The sequence below is a fragment of the Lipophrys pholis genome (genome assembly GCF_963383615.2).
Source record: "Lipophrys pholis genome assembly, chromosome: 19".
Classification (NCBI taxonomy): Eukaryota; Metazoa; Chordata; class Actinopteri; order Blenniiformes; family Blenniidae; genus Lipophrys; species Lipophrys pholis.
The window spans coordinates 7738811-7766563 of NC_137647.1; the positions used below are offsets into that span (position 1 = coordinate 7738811).

A 27753-nucleotide genomic window follows, 5' to 3' on the forward strand; every position below is an offset into this window, starting at 1 on the left:
GCCGCGGAGGAGAAGGAGCCGAATAGCGACACGGGCGTGTCTGCCTCAACATTCACACCGAGAAACATCCTCTAAACACGCGTCAGGTAAATCACATCTCCTCGGTTAGCTTTCACTTTTTTTTTTCCTTCCCCCCCTCCGTGTTTTATTTACGTTAACTGCGCTCCTCCTTCCCTCCGCCCCGGGTGTGTGAGTGTGTGTGGCGGGGTGGGAGATGGAGCTGAATGGACCTCTGTGAGTTGTGGTGTTTGCAGCCGTTTAGCTGCATGTTAGCCATGCTCAGCCACACACACACGGTCGGGGGAGGCTAACAAAGGCTGTGGAACGGTTTGTTCTCAGTGAAAGCTGATGAATTAATCTCACAATTCATGTCTGTTTGCCTGCGAGTGGAGCTGGATGGGTGTAACTTGTTGAACCAGCCCCCCCGGGAGCTACCAGCTACCGGCTTGTGTATTTTACACCTCACATCCATCCGTGGCCTCACATGCCAAACTTTTACGTTAAGACGTATGAGAAATGTAAACATCTCAGGTATAACACGTTTTTCTAGCCATTAGCGTCGCTGGAGTGACGTGTGTGCTGCTAAAATAGAAGCCTAAACACAAACACACACACACACACACACACACACACACATACAAAGAGAAAAGCGTCGTATCGAGCTGATGTATAAACATATTGAACGCACTGTAAGGGAGCTCGTGCACGCGCGTTGGCTTCCCGCCGCTCCCGTGCACGCGCCCGCGAGCCGGTCTGTCCGGATGGGGAAGCACAAGCAGCAGATTTTCTGCTTCTGCAGGCTGAACCTGTTTATCATCATCATCTCCACACACTCTAAAAAGCACATTTTATTACAGCTGTGAAAATGCACTGCTGCAGAGGGAAACTTATAAACACCCCCCCCCCCCCTTTATTTTCATCATCTATCGCTTTTAAACCTGCTGACTGCAATTCTTGAAAAGAAAAACTTGGAGTCGTCCCTAAATGGAAAAAAAAAATGTGAATGGAAGCGGGATGCAATGATGAAGAGTTGGCATAGTGATATTTTATCATATCATAGAATTTAGTTTATCTAAGCTTGGAAGTAAATATTAAAAGTAGACATGAATTCTGCAACAAATCATGAGAATTTGAAGTATGTATTAGGACTAATGAAAGCATTATAGAGAGGCTCTGTCTCAGAAATAGGGACGTGTGGAGCAATGGAAATTGTTCCTCAGTGTAAAACTAATGATCTTTCAGATAACACTACATAAAACTATCGAATAGATTAAATGGAGAAATCTTTTTTTTTCAGGAGACAAGGCAGTAATAAATGTTGAGAGGCAGTACCTCAAAAGTGAAGAAGGGCTTTCCAACCCCATCTTAATCTAATCACAACTTCAATGCAATGTAAAACTATGATCGCTTTTTACAGTACATCATTCGTCTTTATTCAGAGAATTCGGACATAATCTCTGTAGGTCAGAAGAGATATTGGTGCTTACCGGGCTCTCCAGCAGCTCTGCGTCTAAAACGTGTGTGATTCTCTTCTGAAAGGCAGCGCATTGACTCAGGAGCAGCAATTTAAACTGTCATCTGTAAATGCAATTCATTGTGCAACCCACAAATGTCAGCTAAAACCGCGTCTTGTTGGGAAGAGTCTAGGAAAATGCAATACAAATATGCTGCAAGGAAAAAATAAATGTGATGTGTTCATGACATAACGAACCAAACAAAAAGTTTATTCGCAATTAGTTGATTGAAAAGGCATGCTGTCTAGCCTTTGATAATGTCCATCAATCGTGGTTTGCCAGCTACTTCTCACTGGCCTTTACCTGTAAGGATGGATTTTGCAAGTTTGTCGAGGTTTATGACCAAACTAGTTGAGTTTTTGCCATCTCGCCATCTAATAGTGGCTCTTTCTTATCTGCTTTGTCTGTGATATTTATTTGTTTGAAACCTTGTGTAGCTGATCCTAATAAGCTTCCTGTAGCACTTGAATTCAAATCCCTGGATGTGTCTAACCTCTATAAACAAGCTAAACTGCCTTAAAATTGATCTTAAGAGTAGCCTCGGACAATGATTTTAACAGTGTTTAGACCAGAAACATTCCCGGATCAGTGCATCCTGACCCAAAGCCTAAAGCTTTTTCCAAAAACAGTATTTTCCTGCTTCCTCGCTGTTCAAAATCAGTGTTTTTAAGTGAGAAAGCCTGGTTGCAGTATTTTGCATAAAAAAGACACAAACAAAGGCATATTGTCATGACCATCCTCTAAGAATAAATGAATTGTTTTGCTCAATTTGTGTAGTTGTGGAGACACTGTGTGCTTCCGAATGGTCCCACCTGTCTCCTTTCCAAACCTCTGGGTTAAGGAGGTGGCATAAAATTATGGAATAAACTGTGCGTGGAGACTAAACGACTGTCAAATGTGTGCCAATTGAAAAAGAAATGTAAAGTGTTGATCCTGGCGAGGTACACTGCATGTTAATGACATGAGGATTGTTTGTTTTTTCAGTAGTGCTGTTTGAGTGATAGGTGTGTCTTAACTGTTGATAGTATAGTATATTGTAGGATTTAATGTATTTAATGTATTGAAAGAGATGTAGATATATTTTTGTAATTTAAGAATTCCACAATGATGTGAAGGTGTAGGATTGAATAAGTACGTCTTCCTCCTACTCCTTTTCGTGCATGTGAAAAACACGGGCACATATGGTGTTGACCTTTTTATATTGTTTATGGAATAAGGTGTTCTTTTTGTGGGGGGTGGGGGGTTCTGTGTGTTGTTTAATTTTTTTTTTACATGTTTGAAATAAAAACTTCCTAAAGGAGTTAGGGAAAGGCCATCACGTCACAATCCGACCTCTCGTCCACGAGGTGACGTAATGATAACCCAACACTTTCCCCTGTGCCTTTAACCGCTGATATAATCTCAAATATCACAAGATTTGAATTGAAATGAAAGGAAAAGAGGCTACCAGGCTATGAGGAACAAAAGTGAAACGGTTGCCACATGAATAAATAACCAATCCAAACCGAGAATAGGCTGCACAAAAACTTTACTTTATTTAATTGGTAACTTAACATAATCTGTGTTGAGTCATTGTGAGTTTCCCTGAACGCTTGGATGGGTCCCTTTAAATGTCGCCGCAAGGAATTGTGAGGCAGAATTATCTCATCTCCTTTGGTAAAGGATTCATCAGTGTTTTCTATGCTAAAGGAGGTTATAAAGGAAGCATTGAGCCTCCTTTCCTTAGCTTATAGAGAATTTGAACGTCCCTTATCATGGCCACCACTTGAACACTTCCAGGGGTTAAGGAAAAGTGTTTAGGAAAGGAGATAGAAGGGACTATTCGGACACACCCACTGCATTGTTTCTGACCAAAAAGAACCAAGATCTTGGCCAGAACGTTTCAATCAGATTTCAGGGTGTCAAAAGCTTTATAAAAAAAAAAAAAAAAAAAAAAAAAACTGGCTTCAGGCCAGAAAAACTTGTTTTGAGCTTGTACAAAGTGTTTCCAGGTTACACCAGAGGCAGTGGGTTGGGTTATCGACGTATAGAAAGACAGAGAACTTTAAAAGACACACCCTGATTCTACTGGAACAAGAACGAAAATCTATGATTATTAGTGAACTCATCCAGAGGATTTAACCAAAGCAGCAGAAGACTGTTGGGGAGGACTTCTTCCAAGCTGCAGAATAAACGTGAGGGACGAGTTGCCTTTACAACTTTACAGTCACGTTGAGCATCACATACATGCATCAGGAAATATTTGAAGGCCAAAGAGAAGCGTTTAAAAGCACCAGTTTGTTAAGTAGAAGGTTTGTGGGAATATAAACCCTTTTTTTTTGTTTTGTTTATTAAGATCCGTTTTTTTGCACCATCTCATACACATTGAGTTCTTTCTATTAGAGAGTTTCACAAGTCAGTGCTTTAAAAAGTGTGCCAGGGATTGTTTAATTACCACGTCTCTGTATGTGTTCATCAAGGGCGTCTGCAGCACCACAAGCTGCAAACGGTTAACTTGTCCTTGTGTTCCCTTCCACACCAACTAGCTGTGGGAAGTGAGAAATATGCGGCAATCAGTCGCTTGGCTGGACAGAGAGAAGGGGAAGAGATGACAGTGGTTTGCACACCCGGCTAATACGCACAAACACACACACACAGTCTGGCACACGACCTTGAAAAGATTCTATATGTTGACCTACTTTCTGCCGGCCGTGTGGCTGTAACTGTAGAGTTGTCATGTCATCTTCCAGTATGTACCAGAGCAGAGGCCTCATTCATCGGCAACAGCTGTGCGTTACTCCCAGCGTTTAACAGCGCAGAGCTTCAGCCCCCTCCGCCCCAACACACACACAGTCACACACAGGCACAGACCACTGACTGTCAAAACACTTTGGAGGAAGCGATTGTTCCAGAATTAGGAGTCGTGTTTCAATTCAGCCTTCAAGAATGAGCAGGGCAGTTTCTACGAATTGACCTCGACTTCAGCATAGAAGGTGACACAACTTCTCAGCTTGTCCAGCGAGGCCTCGTTGGACCATAAATCTCTCTGTGCAAACATGCCAAACCTCAGTGAGAAATACCTTTGTGTAAGCACCTCCATATTTAGAGAATTACACTCATTTGTTGTATCAATTTGCAGAAGTCCAACTTGTTTGACTCTTTCTTTGGGCAGAAAATGATTTTGTAGGTGGGCTGAATTGAGGTGTGGCGGTTCGCACCTATGCCTCACATCGAAAAGACCCCGGTTCGATTGAGGGCTCTTCTTTGTAGAGTTTGCATGTTTTCTGTGTTGGTTTACGACTTTGACTCAAAAGTTCGTAAACTAAGGACTTGCACGATCAGATTAAACGGAGACACTAAACATTAGATGTATGTTTTAGTTAAGGGATTTCCCAGGTGATCTCAAGTCATAAGATGATTTTTTTTTCTTTTTTTTTACATTGTTGACCATGCACACAAGGTCTACGCCTCAAACTATTTGCTCAGTTTTTGTTGTGTTTCAGAGAAAAATCTGAAAGTTTTTACATGAATACATTTTTTAGGTTATTCAAATATTCAATTACTGGTCATTAATATCAATGTAACTCCTAAAGATTGATGATATAGTAAATTGTGTCAATTTGGCTGGTTCTTCATCATGATTTGGCCAATTTTATTCTGAAAATTACAAACTTTATGTTGTTAATTGCTCTGAAATGTGACTGTGAGCTCCACTCTGGTCCTGACTGACAGTTGTAGTTGTACGTTCTCTGTGTCCCACTTTGAAGTCATTCACTAACCGGTTACACAGCTTGCTAAAGGGCGGCGAGTCACTGAATGGCAGTACTCCGTGTACTCCCACTTTGTCAGCAAAGAAATTTCCAACCTGAGTGACTACTGATATTGAAAATATTTTCAATTGAGCACATAACAGAAAATCACATGATATGATTCACTATATATTTTGATAATCTTGTTGCTCCCTTCGCAAATATTAGTATTAAAACTAGTAATAAAACAAAGTAAAGTTAAAAGAGGCTGAGAGCAACTTTAAAAAAAACTAAATGGTAATATGTTTATTGAAAGACTCGCTATGGGATGCATCAGTGCATATATATGAGTCTTTTGTTGTTTAACTTTCTAATGGCAAAATCACTGTACTCTGTGTCATTCAACAGTTTCATAAGCTCTGATGGTGTTGCAGCAAGCCAGAAGCACTGTAGCGGGACCCTTGAAGTTAAAGTGGCCAGATGCAGTCCCACCATCAATCTTCCATTTTCTCTCTTGCACCGCTCCATAGAAACAGAATAGATGTCTCTATATTCTCATTTCTGCTCAGCAGCCAGTGTGACCCCAGCAGTGGTTGTAGCTCATATTAAGTGTTCAATAATTCAAGAAGTCAAGCAGGTACTGACGCTTTATCGGCAGAGCAGCATAGAGGGAGCTTGAAGAGAAAGATGGAAAATCAATGTTTTAATCAAGTGCAAGAGTGGAAGCTACGATCAGATTACAAGTGATAGTTTATAAAGGTGAACATTACTACACGAATACAAAAAGGTAGAAAGTGTTTTCCTTTCTGTCATTGAGAAGTATATACCCTACACACCTTATTCAAAAAGAATACACTGAAGCCGAACGCTTTGTGCAAACGTATGAGTCAAATCAATGAAATCAGAGGCCAGTTCCTCAAGTCTGGTTTACATTTTTGTTTTTAAACTGAGGGATTACTAGGACCCCCGTTAGACCCCAACGTTGTGCATGTACCTCAGAATGGGACCACTGATCTAACAGATGCAAAATTAAGCTGGATTCAATAACCTCTAAAGCCATAACAACTATGTAACACCATGAATTACTTTGTAGTAACAAACCATTATATAACTGAAAGTTTATTCATATAGGTATATTTTTAAGTTTTTAGTCCAGTACAGCAGCTCTGCTATGAAATATATTTCTCTGAAGTCTAAAAAGTGTGTTTTGCTTGAACCAGTGGAAAATGTATTGATTCTACTTCACGTTCTTAAAAATTGGAGTTAAAGTAGCACATCCTCCGACAACATTTTAAGCACATCTGAGTGATATTGCTTGTGTACCTACTGCTAAGAGAACAGTGTTCACTCTGTGTGTGCTTCTGCTCCATTCACTGAGACGACAACAACATTCCTGTGACACATAAAATTAACACTCTAGTGGCACATTCAGCCGCCTGCTGACCCTTAAAACTGCCATAGGGAAAGTTTTGGATTGAGTCAACCACCATCTCTTGCTATAGCGTGCATTAAAATAAATAAATAAATAAATGGATGGATGCTAATGCGAGTATTTCTGTGTGTTTGTGTTTCCCCAGCAATGGCAGAAGCCCACCAGGCAGTGGCATTCCAGTTCACCATAACCCCCGAGGGGATCGACCTGCAGCTGTCCTACCAGGCTCTGAACCAGATCTACCTGTCCGGGGTCCGATCCTGGAAGAAACGCGTCAGCCGCATGAGGGTGAGGATGTCACTTTCCTCTCCGGTCACACAGCATCTCTGGGACGACCCAACCCCAAAACAAGCCCGTCTTGTGCTCAGACTGGACTTGTGCTTTCCACACTTCCTGTTTAGTTTTGTCACTTCACAATGTGCAGCACAGCACTGAGCCGAGAAGGAGCACACTCACTGTTCCTTCTTATAGATAACTTCAAGTTTCAATATCTGTCGGCTCATTATTACGTCATGTTTTTTGGCTGTGATCAGACAGTCGTACCAAGGAAGTGTCATGACTCCAACTTCTGCTTTGTGGCAGTTTTTGAACTTTTTACATATCATACACAGTCGGGGAGTTCTGGTTTATGAGAAGCACTGATGTGAAATCTTTCAGCACTAACAGGATATGAGTAAAAAATACTTTAGATTTTAATACTAAGACCTTTGCAAGTTCATATATTTGAAGCTATTTCTGGATATCACAGTGTAGTGCTGCACTGAAGTTTGTAAGTGGTGTTGAACTGATTCTGTCTGTCGGGCACTAGTTTCTTCTTTTCATTCTGTTATAGTTTCTTTTTTACCCACAAAGTAGTGAAGGATGTTTTTACCTGACTGACATGTTTCGACTGCTTCCACATGTCAGTCAGGTAAAACATTCTTCACTCCTTTGTTGGTTAAAAAAAGAAACTATCACATCAAGTTTTAGCAACAAAATGAACACAATTCAACTTCTTCTTTTCGTGTTGAAACTTTATTTTCAATGGACTTTGAAAAAAATGTAAACAGCTGAAACCTAGTTACCTAGGTTTACACATACCGGACATTTTTTTATGTGCAAAAGTGATTGTATCGATTGTATCACCACAGTATTTCTGTAAGGAATTTGAGGTATGCGCATTTCAGTTTGCAGTGTCTAAAAAAAGATATATATTTCTTTTTTTACAAAATTCATGCATTTGCATGGATTCAGCCCGTATCTTGTGGATTATTCCACCTTAAGTTGACAACATCAGAGTTTATGTCCTCAAAAAGCACAAGGTGTCAAATGGGAATGTGTCACAACACAGTATGAATGAGAAACCTCAGTTTACCCTGCGAAAAGGGAACAGGGACATACTGGTGTGTAATTTGTGTTAATGACAGTGCAGCATGCAGAAGGCCTCATTACAGGGTTTCAATTCCCATTTGGGTGAGTGAGGAATGATGGGAGCTTTTTAGAACTTGTTCCAACATGCATGTTTGACTGCTGCGGCGACAAAGACAGGTGATAATCTGGGCCTCAACAGTTGAGTGTGAGGTTGTTTTTTTTTTTTGTTGTTGTTGTTTTTCATTTGTGTGTGGCAGGACAATTTTGAAATTGTGAAAACTTTTTCACTTTTAGTTGCTCCAAACCCTGTTTTATAGATATTTTATTAATGATATTATAACTTCTATTATTATTATAAACATTATAGCTGCTTGTGTTGATATGTTATGTTATTATAGTATTATAACTATAATTAAATACAATTACTAATAATTTATATTGATAATTAGTTTTCAGACAATCCAGATAATTACAATGACGATAGAAATAGTTATTAAACTATCCAGATCATTTCATTGGCACATCGGAAGTCCCAGAAAACATTTGATCAAAATGTAATGTATTTTATAAACACTTATTTTTATAATCCCTTTAATATGAAGAAGTTTTTTTCAGCAAAAACAGAAAAGAATGCTTTTGTACCTCAATTTACAAGATTGATGTTTGTTTTCGTCATTTAAACAAATTCCTCCAACAACCACCAGAGACATATTTCTTTTTTGTTTTTATTCTTTCTGTTTGTTTCTCTTGTTTGTTTATTTAAAAAAAAATTTTTTTTACACATGTTCAGAAATAAGTAAATACATCTTTTTATAGCAATATGGAAATGATCAACAGCAACATGGTTAATTTATATTATTATATTGATGTGCTCAGACAACTATTTCTCTGCATTAAAACAGGATTTTTTTTTTTTTAAATGTTTGAACGTTCAGTAGTTTAAGTGGGTGTAAGGGAAAGATTTTTTTTTTTACTGATTCAGGGAAGGATGCTGGTTTATTAACCATTTTAAAGCTGTCTGCATTAGTTTTTGTTTCTAATAATGGCTCCTGTTGTTTCTCCCTCGGTGGTAACAGAACAGGGTGATCAAAGGAGTTTTCCCCGCCAGCCCTTCGTCCTGGCTCTTCGTGGCTATAGGAATCCTGGCCACCATGTACATGCAGTCCGATCCCAGCATGGGGCTCATCTCCAAGATCCAGCAGCACCTGCCTCTGAGGTATGAAGAGACACACACTCCGACACTGCAGTCATCAACCACTTTCACCTTTTTCTACTAAAAAACGACAACAACAGGTTCTTTTGAAGTTTGAGACATTTTACTGCGTCTTTAACTCTTTAGCAGAACATTACCATGTGGAGTAACTAATTTTCTTCTCAACTCAGGAGGGAAATTGAAGGGAAAAAAATGCTGTGCTAATAATTAAGATAGGCGTATTTTTTGTCAGTTTCAAGAGACATTTGTTTGTATAATCATGCAGTCACACATAGTTTGAATGTAGAACGAATGAGACAATATTGAAAAGAAATGTATCAGTAAATGGGCATGAAGGCAGTTATGACACTACATTTGTTGTAGATTTATTGTTTATAACCTTCACAATAAATATGGAACAGAGATTCCTACAGTTCCGTATTATAGAATCTTGAACTCTGCAAATAGACGACACAGCCTCATACACCCTGATCAGCAGGTTTGACAATTGGTGGGTAACATTGCTTTATATATAGTCTCTCTGTTTTCACCATCAAAACACTAAATTCCCTCATTAGACCTTGAAGAAGTGAGTCTATTTTATAGTGCCACTGGTCTCACATTGAAACCATATGATAACATGTTCTCTCAGGCAGGATTGATCAGTTCTTTGCGCATTTGACCAATTCGCTTCAGCGTCTGGGATTTAAAAAAAACCTCACATGCCATCCTTTCGCAACTGTTTCCAGCTGAAAGTGACAGCTCCACTCGGTTGGGGTTGTGGCGTGACACATCTCGAGAAACGTAGTAAGTTCCTCACATATAAACGTGATGAGTCAGTGCAGAGCGCTGCGGGTGTGGCGTCTGCACTTGACCTCTCCCCTACTTCCCTACTGGCCTATTTGCTATCTGCAGTACTGCACAAAGAAACTGTAGTCACACACCTATTATGTCTCACCCTCATAGGATTCTCTCTGAGGTCTGTGGAAATGATATACAGGATGAAGGCAGCGGAGAGTGTAAACAGTGGCACTCGTGCTTGTTTTTATCTCTGTGAGGGAGCTCTGCCAGCTGAGGATGACTCCACTTATACTAGACACTTGTTTCAAACAATGAAGACCGTATAAGTGCCTCTATTTATAGATATACCAACAATGCTCAAGGTACTAAACAGCTTTTATGGTACACAAAAGACTGGTATCAACAATCATGTATACACTGTGATATTCATGGTATGTATTTGCTATAGATTCCCAATAATCAGTACTTTTGTTGATTTTACTTCAATTTATTTCTTATTTTCGCTTTCAAGTTAATCTCTTTGTTAGCCTACTGCCATGTTCATGTTATTCTGTCTGCTGTTGGTGCTCTTCATAATCTACAATGTGTTTCTCTCCGGAAAGTAATGGCTCCTATCTCCAGACTCAGTGGCCTGTGAGCCAATTTCCAAAGATTATTGAATTATTGGTTTTATGGGAGATGGGAAATCTTATTTAACTACATTTGAAAAAGACATTACTCAGTTATAATTACTGTGTGAGAGCATTTAAAAGTGAAAAGTATAAAGTGTATTAATGTTGATTCAACCTTTTGAAAACAAAGGGAAAGACTGTAAACTTTGCCACAAACACAAAACAATAAACAGATGATTTAGTGATAAAGTTATTTTCAGTTTGTTATTTCTCTCTGTGTCCTCTGTGCAGCCTCCACGTGTCCCTCAGCTCGCAGGGTCAGACCATGGTGTCTGCGCTGGTCTTCAGCACTCTGCTGTGGCTCTCGCTCATCCTGGCGCTCCGGTTCTGCCTGAAGCTTCTGCTTTCTTACCACAACTGGATGTTTGAACAGCACGGCCGTGTTTCCAACACCACCAAAGTCTGGGTGGTGAGTGTCACTGCTGCCTGGCAGCACAGCCCCCTTCCGCTTCTGCTGCGTAAGCGTTTGCTAGGACACCACGGATACTACTCTCTGACTGCAGGATATAACGTTTTACCAAGGATTTATTAATGAGAAGTTATATCTTGTTGCTTATCTAAAATGACTCTGATTGTATTTGTTTCAGTCTCTGGTGAGATTATTTTCACGCAGGAAGCCTCTGCTGTACAGCTACCAAACCTCCCTACCTCATCTGCCTGTCCCTGCTATCAGTGATACTCTGAGCAGGGTGAGTACACACACAAATCCCTTTAAATGTGAAAGTGCAGTGATATATAGAATCACTGACAGTCGTAGTTCCCATTCAATGATATGATTTGATATCATATGATAGGATATGATATGAATGACAGGTCCAAAGATTCCCATTTTAGTTTTAACTCATGTGTATTCTTCTTCTTCTTTTTTTTTTTATTTCATTTTTTTGATTTAATTTAATTTTTTTTACTATTTTTGAGTAGATATCCTCTGATTACCTTTTGTATCATTACTGACAGTCCACATACATGGTTGACTATCACAGATGTTTAAGAGGGACAATTGGAAGGGAAAATATTAAAAATTTAAGTTTGAATATGCAATTATAATAAAAAGAGAATTAAACAAAAGTTGGCTTTTAGTTAAAGAAAAACTCCAAACATGAATGCACCATAAACACAAATCCGGACCCTCTTTATTAAAATATTGTTAAATTATTGGTTAAGTTATATTATGTGAGTATTGAAAACAGGTTCTTCGAATTACTTTTTGCAATCAGATGTTTTATTTTGGACTTCATTTGATCATCATCAAATGTATGTTTGTTTATGGTTTACTTGTATTGTTGGGATTTAAATATTACTTTTCCCTCACCACACTCTCCCTGCCTATCTGTCAGTACTTGGAGTCTGCGCGCCCTCTGTTGACGGATCCAGAGTTCAAGCGGATGACCGACCTGGCCAGTCAGTTTGAGTCTAATCTTGGAAACCGCCTCCAGCGATACCTGAAACTCAAAGCTCTGTGGGCGACCAACTATGTGAGTATATAGCCACACACAAATACAGTCTGGAAGAGAATATTTCACTGTCACGGTGGGGATAAGCGTGGATCACCCTTCACAGAGCAATAAAAGTTGTTACTGAAAGATAGAATCATTTCCATGAAGTCAAATGTATTGTAAAATGTTTCTGAAAAGTGTCACTGTTCTGCAATGAGTTGAGGTGTTGGTTTTAAACGTCCCCTAAATATCACTCGCCTGACATACATAATGCTAAGATTAAGATAGAATCCAAGCATGTGTACCGTCTGTTTTTACTTTATAATTGTTTGTTCATAGGATAAACCAAACATGGCCACCCTCGTGATAAAATGTTTTAGGATGTAGAGCTGGTTAAATACAAACATTTTGTATTTTAAACTGATGCCATTAATTCTTCATCATATGAAGAAGTGCTCCTCATATTCTAAATGAATACCTCTCTGATCATCTTGGTTGCTTTAATAAAGACGGAGACTAAAATAAATCTGAGCGTACAGGATCTGTCAAGCATTGATAATCTTTCCCGTTCTGGTTTCAGGTGAGTGACTGGTGGGAGGAATACATCTATCTGAGGAGCCGGGGCCCCATCATGGTCAACAGTAACTACTATGGAATGGTAACAGCTGCTTTTTCATATTGATGATTCCCACAAAAATACATTTTGCATATGTTTTGGGGGAGCAAATGTCTCTTTCTTCCACATCAGCCTTTTTTTCCCCCCCATACATTTTGTCTTGTATTCTCTTGTGACCTCACTGTCTCAGCTTTTTCCTTCTACCCCTCTGCCCTCTCTTATTATTCCTTTGTTTTTAAAGCTGTTTTTTCAGTTCTATTTGTGTTCCTTCCAGGACTTTCTCTACGTGACGCCGACGCCAGTGCAGGCGGCCCGGGCAGGAAACACCATCACCGCTCTGCTGCTGTACCGCCGCAAGGTCAACAGAGAAGAACTCAAACCGGTGAGCACACACACACACACACACACACACACACACACACACACACACACACACACACACACACACACACACACACACACACACACACACACACACACACACACACACACACACACACACACACACACACACACACACACACACACACACACACACACAATTTCAAAGAGCACATTCAGTTCTGTTTTCTTAGTGAGCATTTTAGGATTGTTGTTAGAGTGCAAAAAAAACCCTGATATTTTCCGGTCTGCTGGCGTATTAGGCACATAGCTTCTCTACTTTTCTCACTCACAAGCTTCTCACACCCTCTGTACTCTTTTTAGATCTCTTCAGTCTTGTTTTAGTGTAGAAAATGTATCCTGATGGAGCATTTTAACATAATTATGACCAATGGATAATCAATGTGTGTGTTTGTGTATCAGAGTCGTGTTCCGGGAACTGATATCCCTCTGTGTGCGGCTCAGTGTGAGAGGATGTTCAACACAACGCGCACACCAGGAACTGAGACTGGTAAGGCACACACGTACGCACACACAGCGGATTATTACCAACAGCTGTAAGAAGATGTGATTTGCATAGTTTACAACTAATATGCACCTTTCACACAGATGTGATGTCGTTAATGGACACCTAATATCCATATTCATACATATTCTTGTATTTGCGAAAGCAGACACACTAAAAATCATCTTGTCGTCAAACTGATGCAGTTATTTTGGGGATTCTAAAATTTTCAAAGGTCGTCTCAGCCTCTCAAGTTCATACTTGACTCTTTGGTTGATGACCACCAAAAGACACAAGTCAAATAAATTAACAACGGATCATTTTAACAAGGAATAAAACCCTGCAAAACTTCAAGAAAGGACTAAAAACTTTCCTTTTTCCGAAGGCCTATGACCTTTAACCCCTCCTTTAAATGGTTTTTACTAACCTTGATGATGTCTGCTTTTATCTGAATTTGTCTTTCATTTCTATTAGTTGTTTTTATGCTTTTATTGTATAATCTTTGCATGCAGCACTTTGAGATTTTTTTTATAAATGCAAACAGCTTTAAAAAGGCATTATTATTGTTATTATAATTTAAACACAAATGTCATTAAGAATATGTAAACTGGATGTTATGATGATTTTATGTCAAAAAACAGAAACATCCAATCTAATTGTGGATATAATAATTCACAATCATCAATCAAAAGATCAGCCAGTTTAAGCTCAGTCCTCACCATGAGCTTTTCAAGATGAAGCAGATGTTCCACTTGCCCCCCGTTTCCTCCTCAGATGTTCTCCAGCACTGGCAGGACAGTGAGTTTGTGGCCGTGTACAACAAGGGCCGCTTTTTCCGGCTGTGGGTCTACCGAGCAGGCCGACTGCTGTCTCCCAGGGAGATCGAGTTGCAAATCCAGAGGATCCTGGATGATCCTTCACCCCCACTACCAGGAGAGGAAAAACTGGGGGCTCTCACTGCTGGAGACAGGTAGGAAGAGATGGAAAGTCACTTTTATATCTTCAGCTGATATTTCAGCATATCACAATCCGAAAAGCTCCTTCTGACTCGTAAATCTGCACAAATAAAACAACAAACACCGAATGACTCCTCAGTATTTAACGTCAGTTTTGAGAACTTTTATTTCAACTAATTGTTGAGAAGTGAGAAAACAAATTAGATAGAGAACAAACAAACAAACAGCATAAAGGGTTGGATCAGAAACTACAGACCAGGAGTTCACAGCCCTTAAGCCCAGAGAGGATGAAGATGAGAACATAAAACCTCACTGACGTGCAGCAGTGGCACATGCAACTGAGAGTGAAAGTACAAAAGGTGAGGAGGAAAGGTGAGTGCAGTAAAGAAGTTCCCCCAATTCTTCTAATGACTTTGTTCATAACAATCTGATATTACATTCCCACCTATTCAGGTGAAAGTTAAATAAAATAAAAACAACGTATTTGGTGTATTTTTGTTGGTTCTTCTATCACGTGGGAGGGTATTCCTATCCCACCAGAGTATTTGTTGCAATGTGCTTCTTGATTTTATGTATATTCTGACTCTGTTGTTAGGATCCCATTGAAGTAGTAGACTTTTTCATTTACCCCAATTGTTTGCGACTCTTATTGCAACATTATATTATCCATTCACTCCATCAGTCTTTATTTGTATCGGCTTCAAAACGATGAGACGTCACTCAAAAGATTTTACATAAAAACTCAATGAACTGTAGGATGCATGCAAAGAAAATGGAATGAGGTCGAAGGCAGAACTGATACTTAAGCATTGCAATGCATCAAAAATACAAACCATGTGGACATAAATACACTACTGGTTGAACAACTTAAATATTTTAAAATAGTTCGTCATTACATGTACAAGCCGCAAGATGGTCACCAGATGGCGCCATATTTCCATGGAGGAAACACACACCAGCTCAGCCTCCTACATCAGTGTCACTGACAAAAGGTCAGAGGTCATCTACGCAGCTCCATACTGAGCAAAATGAATCTAGATCGCTTCAAACTAGCCCTCTTTTTGACTTCACATCACACTCTGCAAAACAAATTAAAAAGAAACAAAAGGGAGTGTGAAAGTGAAAACCAGGAGGCGGTGAGGAATAAGTGAACAAACAAAGGAGTGCCACTGAGTGAGGCACCGGCGCCACCTTATGCAGAGATTGGTGACTCGGACGGAAATGAGATGGTGTAATGGTGTATTTATGGTGCCTCTCGGGGTCAAGTGTGTTAAGAGCAGTGCTTTGGTGAAAGAGAGGAGAGTGAGAACAGCATCAGCTCCAAACAAACATCCGAAACATACATGTTGCTCTGATTGAGAACTCAAAAGGCATTTCGTCTCCTTCTTTTTAATGGACTGAATGTCGGTATTCCTCTGCTCTATTTTCTTTATCTTCTTATGGAAGAAGTGGTGACAGACATTGAGACAACATAAATACATTGATTAGTTTCAACAGTGTTTCTTGATACTCAATAATAGATGATTCTGAAGTCAAATGGTCTCTGAATTTATCTTATTAATGTTCATGATGGAATACTTACCGTAGGTTTTCAGCATGCCGTGCTTCAGCTTTATTTAAAGGAAACCCAGTTTTAATTTTGGTGTGTTTAACAAAAGCAAGGGACGATCGATCGTTGTTATTCAGAAGACGTTAACATCATCTACTTCAGTGTTTGCGTTTATGGCTTGTTTGGGTATCAGTTCAAATGTGAAAGAGACCCATCACTAGGGAGGATGCAGATCGTTACAGCTCAGAAATAAATCTTAGAAAGGCGTCAATGCTAGATATTTATTGTCAGAGGACTTCTGCCATGTCGTCTTTGTGAACTTTCTTCTCCAGTGATACTTTCTTACTTTTTGTCGACAATAAAGATTGTGTATTGTCCTGTGTGTCTCCCCCTCTCAGAGTGCCCTGGGCTCAGACAAGGAAGCAGCACTTCAGCTCCGGTGTCAACAAACGCTCGCTGGACGCCATCGAGCGGGCAGCCTTCTTCGTCACCTTAGACGACGAGGAGCAGGGCATGAGGGGGGAGGACCCTGCAGGGAACCTGGACCGTTACGCCAAATCTCTGCTCCATGGGAAGTGCTACGACAGGTATGATTGAATGGGTTGTTTTTTTTTAGCACTTGACAGGTATGATGGCAGCAACCCAATAATTGCTTTATAAATGAAGGTGTACGAGTGGAGAAGCCTCTGAGTGGACAAAGACAACCATCCTTGACATACAGAGTGCAGTGACGGGTGACTGACTTATAGTCGGTAATTATTCAATGAGTCGAGTGGCATCCAGAGGTAGAGCAGGTATTCAGATAAATATTAGATGTCACTCTGCTTTGAATTGAGTGGTTTTCGTTCAGATTGTCCTGTCTTGTTTTGTTAGCAGATTTTTAGGCATCAGTGGTTCGGTTTCATACTGAAGGTTTAAAAATCCCCGAATGTTTCTGCTAAAATAACCAAATGCAGAGTCAAAAGTTTTCCAAATTGTCAACCCTCAAAATTTAAACAAACAAACAGATTTCTAGAGCGGCAGGGTGGTTTGCTGTCAGCACTGCCACGTCACTGATAGAGGACTTGGAATTGATCTCAGGCTGGATTGATCATATTTGGCTTTGCATTTTCTCCTTGTGTCTTTCAAAAGCTACTCCAGCTGTACAGTCCTGTGGGGGAACAACTGGAGTTTATTTTACCACTACTGATGTAATAACACTTTCTGATAGCCACTAGTTGTAGGAGCATCTTGTCACTGCTGAATCGTCACAGGAGTGAATGCAGGATTCCTCTAAAGTGCCACTGTTGGCACATCACAGAAAGTGGAGGATATATGAGAAAGTTTGCTCTTGTGAAAGCAATTTCCATTTCAACTGTAGCAGTTTCCCAGTACGCCTCTTTTGTCTGTCCCTCATTATGCTGCTAATTTTAGCCTCCCGTCGGGTCATATCAGGACCTCGAGGCGGGAGAAATTATGTGAAACATCTATTTGACTAGTCTCGTGGTCTCACCACCCGCAGAAAGGTTCTTAATCGGTGCAATGTGATGTGGGTGACAGTGCTCGGACTGCCACCCCCGCGACCCGGAAACGGATAAGCGGGAGAAAATGGGTGGATGGATGGATCTGTTTGACTATAACGTCATTCCATTTCCCAAACTTGGCAACTGATCTTTTTTATTTACTGTCTGGTTCAGTTTAATTTTTGTCATGCGTGCCTTCATTTTGTATAAACTGTACTGAATTGTTTGATATCATATTTCAATCAAACATAGTGTACATTGCTGCTCTGTGTTTAGCAAATCTGCTCAGAATTCATAAATTACTTTATTTCTGTTGCATTCTGTTCTCAGACTCCTTTTATTGTTTTCAAAACTATGCGTGACAAGAATGAAACCCAATTCCCAGGTCACGGTGTAGCAAAATAAATAAAGATAAGACAAACAGGATAAAATAGAACAAACCCAGCCAAAGTATAGATATAAATAACTCAAATAAAACGTCTGTAATATATACTGTATTGACAACATACAGCAGCAACAACAGCTTATAATGATGGTTGGTGCAAGTACAGCAGCAAGTCACAGGTTCTTCAGGTGACTTATTGAAATATTAGTATCAGATACATTAAGCTGCGATGTACACATTTGGAAAGTGGAGCAGTTCAGCCGTCTGACCGCATCTGGGTAGAAGCTGTTTCTCTTGTTTATCCAGCTATGTGTCATCTGTGGTGATTGACTTCGCAGGATTTGCTTCTACCCTCTCGAACTCTTGCTTTAGTTTCGTGGTAACATTTTTATTGTAGTTGTAGTGATTGTGGTTTTGCTGTTTTTTTTTTTGCTTAAAAAGATTGTGTTTCATCAATATGTTTGAAATGTGTTTTCTCTCTTCTGTGCTCCTACCCATCCCTTTCTTGCCCCTCAGGTGGTTTGACAAATCTTTCTCTATCGTGATCTACAAGAACGGGAAGAGCGGCTTGAATGCGGAGCACTCGTGGGCCGACGCGCCAACAGTGGCTCACCTTTGGGAGGTCTGTCTGTCTGTCTGTCTGTCTGTCTGTCTGTCTGTCTGTCTGTCTGTCTGTCTGTCTGTCTGTCTGTCTGTCTGTCTGTCTGTCTGTCTGTCTGTCTGTCTGTCTGTCTGTCTGTGTCTGTCTGTCTGTCTCCTTTCAACTTCTGTGTTTGTGAGTTGGGTCAAAGAAGTCTGCTGTTCTGCCAGTGGAGTGGTGACTGTGTGGGGCCTGTTTACGGGAAGCGGCGCAGCTTGATAAGAATGCAATTAGAGGAGGAAAAAAAAGTGAAGTTTATTTCTGCTGCTGAAGTCACAGCTTCAGTGGATCTTATTACCACATATGGAACTCCTTGTGCAAAGCCAACTCTTCAAGACAACAAGGACATTTTGTCATTGTAGTATCACATACTACTAGTAGCTGCCACATACTTTATTTATAATTCAATAAGCATAAAATTCTTATAAATGCTTTACGTCAGAGGTGCATGAGCACGGTATTAACAATTTAATGAAAAGAGTACAGGCAGTGGCTTCATGAGCAATGGAAAGAACACATAAGGTTAAGTGGCTCATAGTTTCTTTATTGTCATTGTACAGGTACAACTCGAGCTTTTTCGAAAGTTGTCGTTTACAAATGCAGCATGCAATCCACCGCTGATGCTGTGGGTGCCTGAATTATGACGGAGAGTTGATTTTTCAGCCATGCGGTGGACAAATTCACCATAAAAGATCTTACCACAGAAATGACACAGCCTTCCATTTCACCTTTAAAAAAAAAAAAAAAAAGAAGGTGGTCTGGCTGTAAAATATAAAGTTAACATGATCTCATCTCCTGTGGGGGGCGAGGCATTTCCTGTTCAAAAGGTAGTTGGAATTTCCCCAATGACCAATCTTTAACTTCAAGTTAAGTATTTACCACACTGTCAGTGGTTTAGTCAGAAAGTGAGGCATGTGCAAGAACAGTGTTAATCCACAGCTAAATATCACATTACATATCATGATTTTCCTTCATTAGCAGACATTTGTATGTATATTTGTTTTTGTGGAGTCTTAAATTAAAAGTGTTATGATGCTCGATTATCAGTTCTGCTCAAGTAAAGGGTTGTTCTCTGACTCCCACCCACTTCTACACAACGACTGGAGGACATCATGATTGGCTTGAAATTAAAAAAGTTATTAAAAAAAACTCATATCAGGAATCAAACTTGAAACACCAGAGCGTGGGGTTCCTTTCTAAATGTATGTCAGACCCTTTAAAGGTTTATTCCTCTGTATTTTACCCCAGAAAGTCTAATTAAAAATGGCTTTATGTTGAGATTGCAGTACTTTTCTTCAGTAATTGTTTGGTTTTGCTAAAATACAGACATTTTAATCATGTATGCTCTCTTCCACAACAAATAAAACCTTAAACGTCAAGGTTATTATGGCACTATGTTACTGGTCCGGCCCACTCAGGTGCTTTTCTTTTATTTTGTGTACTTTTTCCTGCACAGTGTGAATTGTCCTAGCTTTACCGAGAAGATCATCTAATCAACTTAATTTCCTAGATTGGTATTTCTACACTACACCATGTTTATAAAAGGAAATGTGATTTAAAAAAATTAATTTGTTGTAATGTTCTGAAATGAACTTGGTGGACTCCATGTTTTTTCTTCAGTATACTTTGGCCACGGACGCCTTCCAGCTGGGCTACACTGAGGATGGTCACTGCAAAGGCGAAGTGGAGCGCTCACTACCGCACCCGCAGAGGTTGTCCTGGGACATCCCCCCAGAGGTAAAGCACAACCTGTAGCAGCACGCGCCTGCGTCAGTCGATGTTTCTGTTATTGTTTCCACTCCAGTGGGCGTGAAAAGGAGCCGATGGAATGAAAACATTTTGAATTCAACCAGTGGAGACGGAAAGTAGATAGAGACTGATGTGTATTTTGTTTTTAAGGATTAACCATTAATGAATCAGCAAAGGGTGAAGTGTTTGGGAATTCTTTCTGATGACGATATATATGAAAGTATCTGCTGATGGGGAGGTCAATAAATTAACCCTGCACTCTGTTGCAGAGCGGGCTTTCTGGTGGTTTCCCTCGGTGTGCTGATGAGAGAGGCGGGGATTTTCCCCACATGGCCGATAATGAAAACAAACTTGGCATTTGTTTATTGTCACACCTCATTTACTGCTGTCGCCATGTTGCAAAGTGTACTCTGTGTTAACTTTCACAGTATTCTGCACTTAGATGACATATTGGTGTGGAGGTATCAAGCATCAGGCCTGTGTGCTTAAACCGGCCTGCAACTGGCTCAAAGCTGCCCAGACCACTAAGCAAAACAAAAACATTTTTTAAGACTAACAAACACAACACCGAGACCCGAGCTGAGATATTGGTGATACTGCCATGAAAGATGGCAAAGTAGCATTAGCTGGAAAGCCATGCTGTGAGGGTGAGTGCATAAAAACATGCATAATACAACAGCTGTAGAAGTTCTCGGGGATGTTTGACTGTATTTTGCACCAGCTGGTTTCATTAAAATCGGCTTTATTTTGAGATTGTAGTTACTTTCGGGAGGAAATTGTTTAGTTTTGTGTATTGTCATCATGTATACTCTGCGCCACACCAAAGATAAACTTTAAAGATGGCTGCCATTCCGTTGGCAGAGCCGTCGTCTCCCAATCGGGAGGGTTGCAGGTTCGATTCCCTGAACCGAAATGTGTTTGACGCCCCTGCATGCGATTATTTCATGTCGCTGAACCCATAACACTTCCAACTTTCAATCCTTTCATTCTATAGAAGCTGCTCTCCAGCAGACATTTGATTTACATCTTTTGGTCCTGATAGAAACATTAGTTGTAGATCTGACACTGGTGCACAGATGCTTATAAAGATTCTCTGCTACGCCACACCTGATATCGCTTCACAGCAGCTTGGCATCGACCTCACAATTAATTAAGTGTTAGTGGAGGAATGTCAGCATTTTCTTAAAGAAACCGTGATAAACGGACTCCAAATTCTACACTCGGTCTGCGCTGCTTGGCGATTCGATTGCACGTTAGTCAGTGAAGTCAGGAACAATTGTTTTCTTTACGTTGGGCGACGATAATAAAGGGAATGTGGTGCATTTGCCACCACAGAAGTTGCTACTAATGTGCACCGCTGGAGGTGATCCGAGGCCGTCCCACACTGTCTGTACCAGAAGCAGCTCGTCTGTTATAAAGTTCACGGGATGCGAACAGAGACAGGAAGCCGTCACAGGAAAGGCATCATGAATCTGTTCGGTCTCAAAAAGAGATGCCTCATGTTGACAGATCATGAATCATTTCAAAAAACATTTCATCATATCAGAGGCTTCTGGTTTTTGTCCAGAAGACGGCGGTCAAAAGCAGTTTGACAGTGTGGTTACACTTCAGAAAGTCAATTTCAATGTCATGTTTGAACCACATCATAATGAGGAATTAAGTTGTGTTTTTTATTTTTTTTTTTAAACACAGGTGGATGAGAACACAAATCTCCCGTGTTACTTAACTGCAGATTGTATGAGTATTATCTGCTTGTTTCCTCTGCACTGTTTCACTTGACTGACCTCAACGATTGATCTGAACACGACTCGTCTTGGGTCACTTGTGGTTTCTCTGACTTGTTGCCAAGAAGTGAAGGTTTTTCAAAAGACTATGTCCTGTATGCTTTGTTAATCGCCCAACCCTGTTTTCTCTTGGTTTATTTTGGAAATGTTGCAATCATGGATCTAACATTCAACCGCTTGAAAGTATCCACTGCACCAAGAAGACTTGCAAAAAATATCACAATACTTACTTTTGAACTGGGAAATGATTTGAAAAAAAATAATAAACTGCTTTAGCTAGATTTTACAAGCATAGAAGATGGATCATTTCTGTCCTAAGAAGAATCTTTCCCTCTTGAGGTACACTGTGTCAGACCTCAGTTGGGCATTTTCTGAACCATTTTTATGTTTTGCTTTACCTAGAATAGGTACATATTGTTATAACATGCGCAGACAGGGTGCGTTATAAACACGCTAATTGGTGTCATACATGTACTATTGAAGATTTTATGTGATTCTAGAGTGTCATTATGTAATTGTGCAGATATAATTTGGCATCCCCAGAGCAGTCAGAGCCTCGTCCCTCAAAGGTGAATCTGTGTTTTTCATACTTCATACCAGACGGGAAGGAGTGGCCTGGGATGGGCCAGTGGGATTTCTCTGTGCTTGTAGACGTTAGAGCCACTTCACCAACAGACCAGACAAAACCCATTCAAATAAATGCGACAATTATCACCATTTAGTTGATAAATTAAATTTTTCATTTTAGCTGCTTTTTTAAGACCTGATTTCTTTGCACGTCAAAACACCTCTACCCTCATTAACTCTCTAAAAGACAGTTTATGTAAGATTATCCTATCAAGTGTCGAGCAACACGATGAGCAGAGTTCAGAGTAGCATGAGCAGGCAGATTATGGTCATGAAACCGGTTGATAATTCCTGCGAATCTCTTCCAGCGCCGAGCAAAAGGAGCGCTATTTAAAGCTTCAGTATCAGGGATGTTTTCACTTTTGGTTTTCAGAGCCAAGTCTGGAAAATGTTAGTGTCACCGCCATGTCAGTGTTTGAACTGTTTTCTTTCTGTCTGTTCCGTGTGCGTCAGGTTCAGGCTCAGGCCAGCAGCTCCCTGGCCGTCGCTCAGGCCCTGGCAGATGACGTGGACTGTCACGTCTTCCCCTTCAGAGAGTTTGGGAAAGGTCAGATCAAGAAGTGCCGGATCAGCCCAGACGCCTTCATTCAGATCAGCCTGCAGCTGGCATACTTCAGGGTAACACGGAGACTCATCTTGACTCACGATCTGACTCGGATTCCTTCACAATAAAATCATGACAATATGGATTTCTAAAAATTCAACAAGAAAAGACAAATACCACTGTGAACATTATGCTCTATATTTCACAGTATTAATACTGCACATAGCTGAGTTTTCTGCACATTGTTTGTATGGCCAGTAGGCACTAATATTCAGCTGGCTTATTTATTATTAACTGTGAGTCATTTTCTTTTCCAAATCTAGTGCACATTTAAAGCATAGTTAACTGTGTTTATAGTCTAATTGAAGCCAGTCCACAGCAGTTCACAAGAAAACAGGCTTGGACTTTCTGCTTTTGTGTTTTTTATTATCAAGAAAATGTTTGAATCTGGGAGTCTTTCTTCCACTGTATGTTTATGCTCTTTTCCTGTTTGTCCTGATGTCTGTCTCTTATCTGTCTTTGAAGCTCTTTTTTTCTCTCTCTCTCTCTCTCTCTCTCATCCTGTCAGATTGTTTCTTGCTTCCCGTTTGGCCTCATTCCTGCTAATTAAAACATTTCTGCAGTTTTCACATTCTGATGGCAGCATTATCTCATACTATGTGTGACTAGAAGGATCCGTTCCTCTTTCACGTTCACCAGTACTGAACCTCTGCGGTGTTTGCATGCGTTTCTTTCCTGCAGGATCGAGCTGGTTTCTGCCTGACGTACGAGGCGTCGATGACGCGTCTGTTCAGGGAGGGACGGACGGAGACGGTGCGGTCCTGCTCCAACGAGAGCTGTGCCTTCATCAAAGCTCTGGAAGGTGGAGAGGTACTGAGCACAATGTGCAGTACGGTTTAAACACAAGAACCAGCCACAGGAAGAATTATAATGGTGGCTCAGACTCCTTGCTTGGCAGCGCTCATGGCTTTTCCTCAGACTTTGATAATATTACATTTTAGTGTATTAAAAACAATACAAGAGGCGGAGCAGTTGGCATCAGATGGACTATGCATTGTGGTTGTGTGCTTGCAGTTTTCTGCAAGCGTCCTGTTTTTTAAATGTTTTAAAACTATTTTCTGTTTCATCAGAAAATGTATGAGGCACTCATTGATGGTAACTTAAATTCAACCCCATAGTGGGATTAAAGAATAATTTAAAGGCTTCAAAACTTTCAAGTCAGTATAGCTTAACCGTGCCATTTTTGTATAATAATGAAAAAAAATGTAAATTCTACCTTGGAGAATCTCTAAATTGGAAAAATTACGGCAACATGCTTTTGGTTAACGAGCACCTCCACTAGTCTAAATAAGTGCAACTAGTTTTGCTAATAAGGAGAGAAACTTTTAGAAAGTATAAGGACAAAATATGACCTTGTTTCGCCAGACTAATCATCAATATTTATTCGGGTTTAGGGAGCCCTTTTTTTTTTTTCTTTCTTTCTTTCTCGCATTTCTCGCAGCTCTGTTTGAGTCTGCAGATGACGGATTTGACAAAAGCTTGGATGTGGTTTCACAGACTGAAGATCAGTGCAGACGTCTTTTCCGAAAAGCCTCAGAGAAACACCAGAACCTTTATCGGATGGCGATGACCGGCGCGGGAATCGACCGGCACCTTTTCTGCCTCTACGTGGTTTCCAAATACCTCGGGGTGGAGTCGGCTTTCCTCAAAGAGGTAAAACTTCAGCGTGGGCTCACACACTAAGCCAGTGTGAATCGGTCATAAGAGCTGTAAAACTTTACATATCACCAAAACCCCCTGCAGGATACACTTCTCTATTTAAAGATATTGGGATTTGTACTTGTTTGTGCTGCATTCATTCTTATATATTTGTGTGGTTGTGACGACACTTTTTGACTTCAAATCTGACAAAATATCTTAATAGTCACTATTAAACTAAAGTACAAAAACTAAGATTATTCAATGTATCATGATTCTCTGCCTGCACGGCGAACCACTCTCCACCTGCTCCTCTTCCAAGCTTTTTTGTTCCTCTCTTTAAACCTCCAGGTTTTGTCCGAGCCCTGGCGCCTCTCCACCAGCCAGACCCCGGTTCAGCAGATGGAGCTGTTCGACCTGAAGAATCACCCCGATTTCATCTCGCTGGGTGGAGGATTCGGGCCTGTGAGTGGCGAGCGCTCTTCTGGTTTTGTTTGAATGTTTGAGGGCACAAGAGTATTTATTAGTTAGTTTTAAAGAGGCCGATTTGAGGCATTGAGTTCTTAAAATCACATGTCGGTGTTTCTTCATTTTATTGGTGTAATAACTGTGCACTCGCTGCTGCTCAATGAGCTGGAAGATTTTTATTTATTTTTTTATTTTTTTCGTACACAGAACAGGCAGATTATCGAGAGTCTTTTGATCAGCTTTGTTTTTAAAGTGCATTTATTTGGGTTGCTGTTTTCGGACAGTTTCAATGTTTTAGCGGCAACACTTTCCTAAAGCTGAAGCTCTCGTCTCCTCTGGTTTCCGCCCCCCCCCCCCCCCCCCCCCCCCCAGGTTGCTGACGATGGCTACGGCGTCTCGTACATCATCGTGGGAGAAGATATGATCAACTTCCACGTGTCGTCTAAACACTCCTGCGAGGAAACTGTGAGTCACACTTTGTTCAAATGTTGTTGTTGTTTTGTTTTTTTTTAAATCTTTATTTAAACTATTTATCACTTTTCTCATTTCAAACTATTTTATATCTTAAAAATGCCAGAGTGAAAACATACAGGTTCAGATTAAAGCCGGATTGTTAATTTGAGTGCCATTCTCTGAGCCTGCATATAATTTTAATTGAGGTTGAGTGTAAACAATAGCACAGAAATGTATGCAGAAACTTTTTTTCTGTGCGTGTGTGTGTGTGTGTGTGTGTGTTTTTGATTCACTCACTTTCCACCTTACGCAAAGAGGAAGCTAAAAATGCTACTGCAGCGCAAACACGCAACTAAAGCCACTTCCTCCGCGGTGACTTCTAAGAATTCTGAACACACACAAAAAATTCCACTCATGATGCATGGACCTGCAGGACGGCGGGCCAAGCTTCATCGCGCAAAACCAAAATCACTGACGACATGTTTGATACAACCTGTCAGATTTCTTGTTTTTACACATATGAATCAATGTGGACGCTTGTTTCAAAACAGTTCCATACGAAGGTGTAGCATCTCAAATGTCACCCACACCTTTGACATCTTTCTGCAGATTGAGCTGTCAGCTCTATTTTTAACTGATACACACACAGAGGCATGAGCTGAGGAGGCCAACTGATGATCTGTGAAGCAGTCGACAAGGCAACGTTTACACCATATGTTGTAGTAGATGTTACATTTTCTGCACGAGAAGCTTTGTTTTTAGCAGTAACGTGTGTTTTAGGGACTAAAAATGCTACCAAAGTCGAGTTTCCTCCATGCAGCTGCCAACATTCATACTCTCGTCGCCCTAACTTCTGATAAATCCAAAGCTAACAAGCTATAAGAACTACTTAGATGCTGCAGGGACATGAGGGGTGATATTTCCTCTGTTTTTCACTTGTGTTTAAGCGCTCGTTTTTCAGCCAACTTATTGTCACTCCCCTATAAATTGGTGCCTCATCCCATGTCATTGTGCTGATTCTGCAGGCAGGTGCTGCCTCCTCTCCACCCGCAGCAGCAATAACTTCAGATATCGGCTCAAAATAGAGATGATCTGTTCTAGTTCTGTTCCATTACAGAGTCCTGGAGTACTTAGATATTATCTGTGTTTTGATTTGCAGCAGACTTGTTCCTTTTGGTTTTGATTTCGGGGGGGAAAAGAAACAAAGTGCATTGTCTTTGTAGAAGTTCAAATTCCGCCGAAAACAAATATTATAAAACATAACTCACTTCTCCTTCCTCCTCTCACATGCTTCCTTTTTCTTCATTGCCTTCCTCCTGTCTGTGTTCAGGACTCGCACCGGTTCGGAGCTCAGATCAGCAGAGCCCTTCAGGACATCATGGCGCTCTTCTCAGCGGACACCAAAACCTCCCCGTCGTCCCCCAAAGACAAGAAGCTCCTCTGAGCTCAGCCCGGCAGGTGTTTCCCCTCATGAGCCCCGCTATCCACAAATCTACAACTTTTAGCTTCGATTTCTCTTGGAAGGATTTTAGGTTCAGTACATTTATTTTTTTTAAACACAAACAATGCAGTAACAGAAGGATTCATAACACACAGCAATCTCTCTCTTTAAGTGTGCTTATGATTGTTATTTTTTAGCTTTAAAGGGCATTAAGTTTCAAGCTTAAACAGTTTTTTTTATTATTATTTTAAGCATTAACACAAACAGAGTTTAGTTTTACAACATTTTCATGTATCAATGCAAACAGGCTGCAGCCCCCTGCTTCCTCTGA

General features: G+C 40.4%; 1 protein-coding gene across 1 annotated transcript; it reads left to right on the forward strand.

Annotated features, from left to right (window-relative positions):
* On the forward strand, positions 1–27753 carry cpt1a2b (carnitine palmitoyltransferase 1A2b). Its single transcript, XM_080487655.1, has 19 exons — positions 1–86; positions 6820–6962; positions 9101–9240; positions 10920–11097; positions 11276–11377; positions 12026–12163; positions 12705–12782; positions 13015–13122; positions 13545–13632; positions 14401–14596; positions 16530–16718; positions 18535–18640; positions 20279–20395; positions 23272–23436; positions 24104–24232; positions 24920–25075; positions 25412–25525; positions 25901–25993; positions 27312–27753. The coding sequence occupies exons 2-19, from the start codon at positions 6822–6824 to the stop codon at positions 27423–27425; spliced, it is 2352 nt and encodes a 783-aa protein (XP_080343781.1). The 5' UTR covers positions 1–86; positions 6820–6821; the 3' UTR covers positions 27426–27753.

Coding starts and splice junctions, on each gene's coding strand:
- cpt1a2b (XM_080487655.1), top strand. CDS start 6,822: ATGGCAGAAGCCCACCAGGCAGTGGCATTCCAGTTCACCATAACCCCC. Junction 6,963..9,100: donor AACGCGTCAGCCGCATGAGG/GTGAGGATGTCA, acceptor CGGTGGTAACAG/AACAGGGTGATCAAAGGAGT. Junction 24,233..24,919: donor AAGCTCTGGAAGGTGGAGAG/GTACTGAGCACA, acceptor GTGGTTTCACAG/ACTGAAGATCAGTGCAGACG.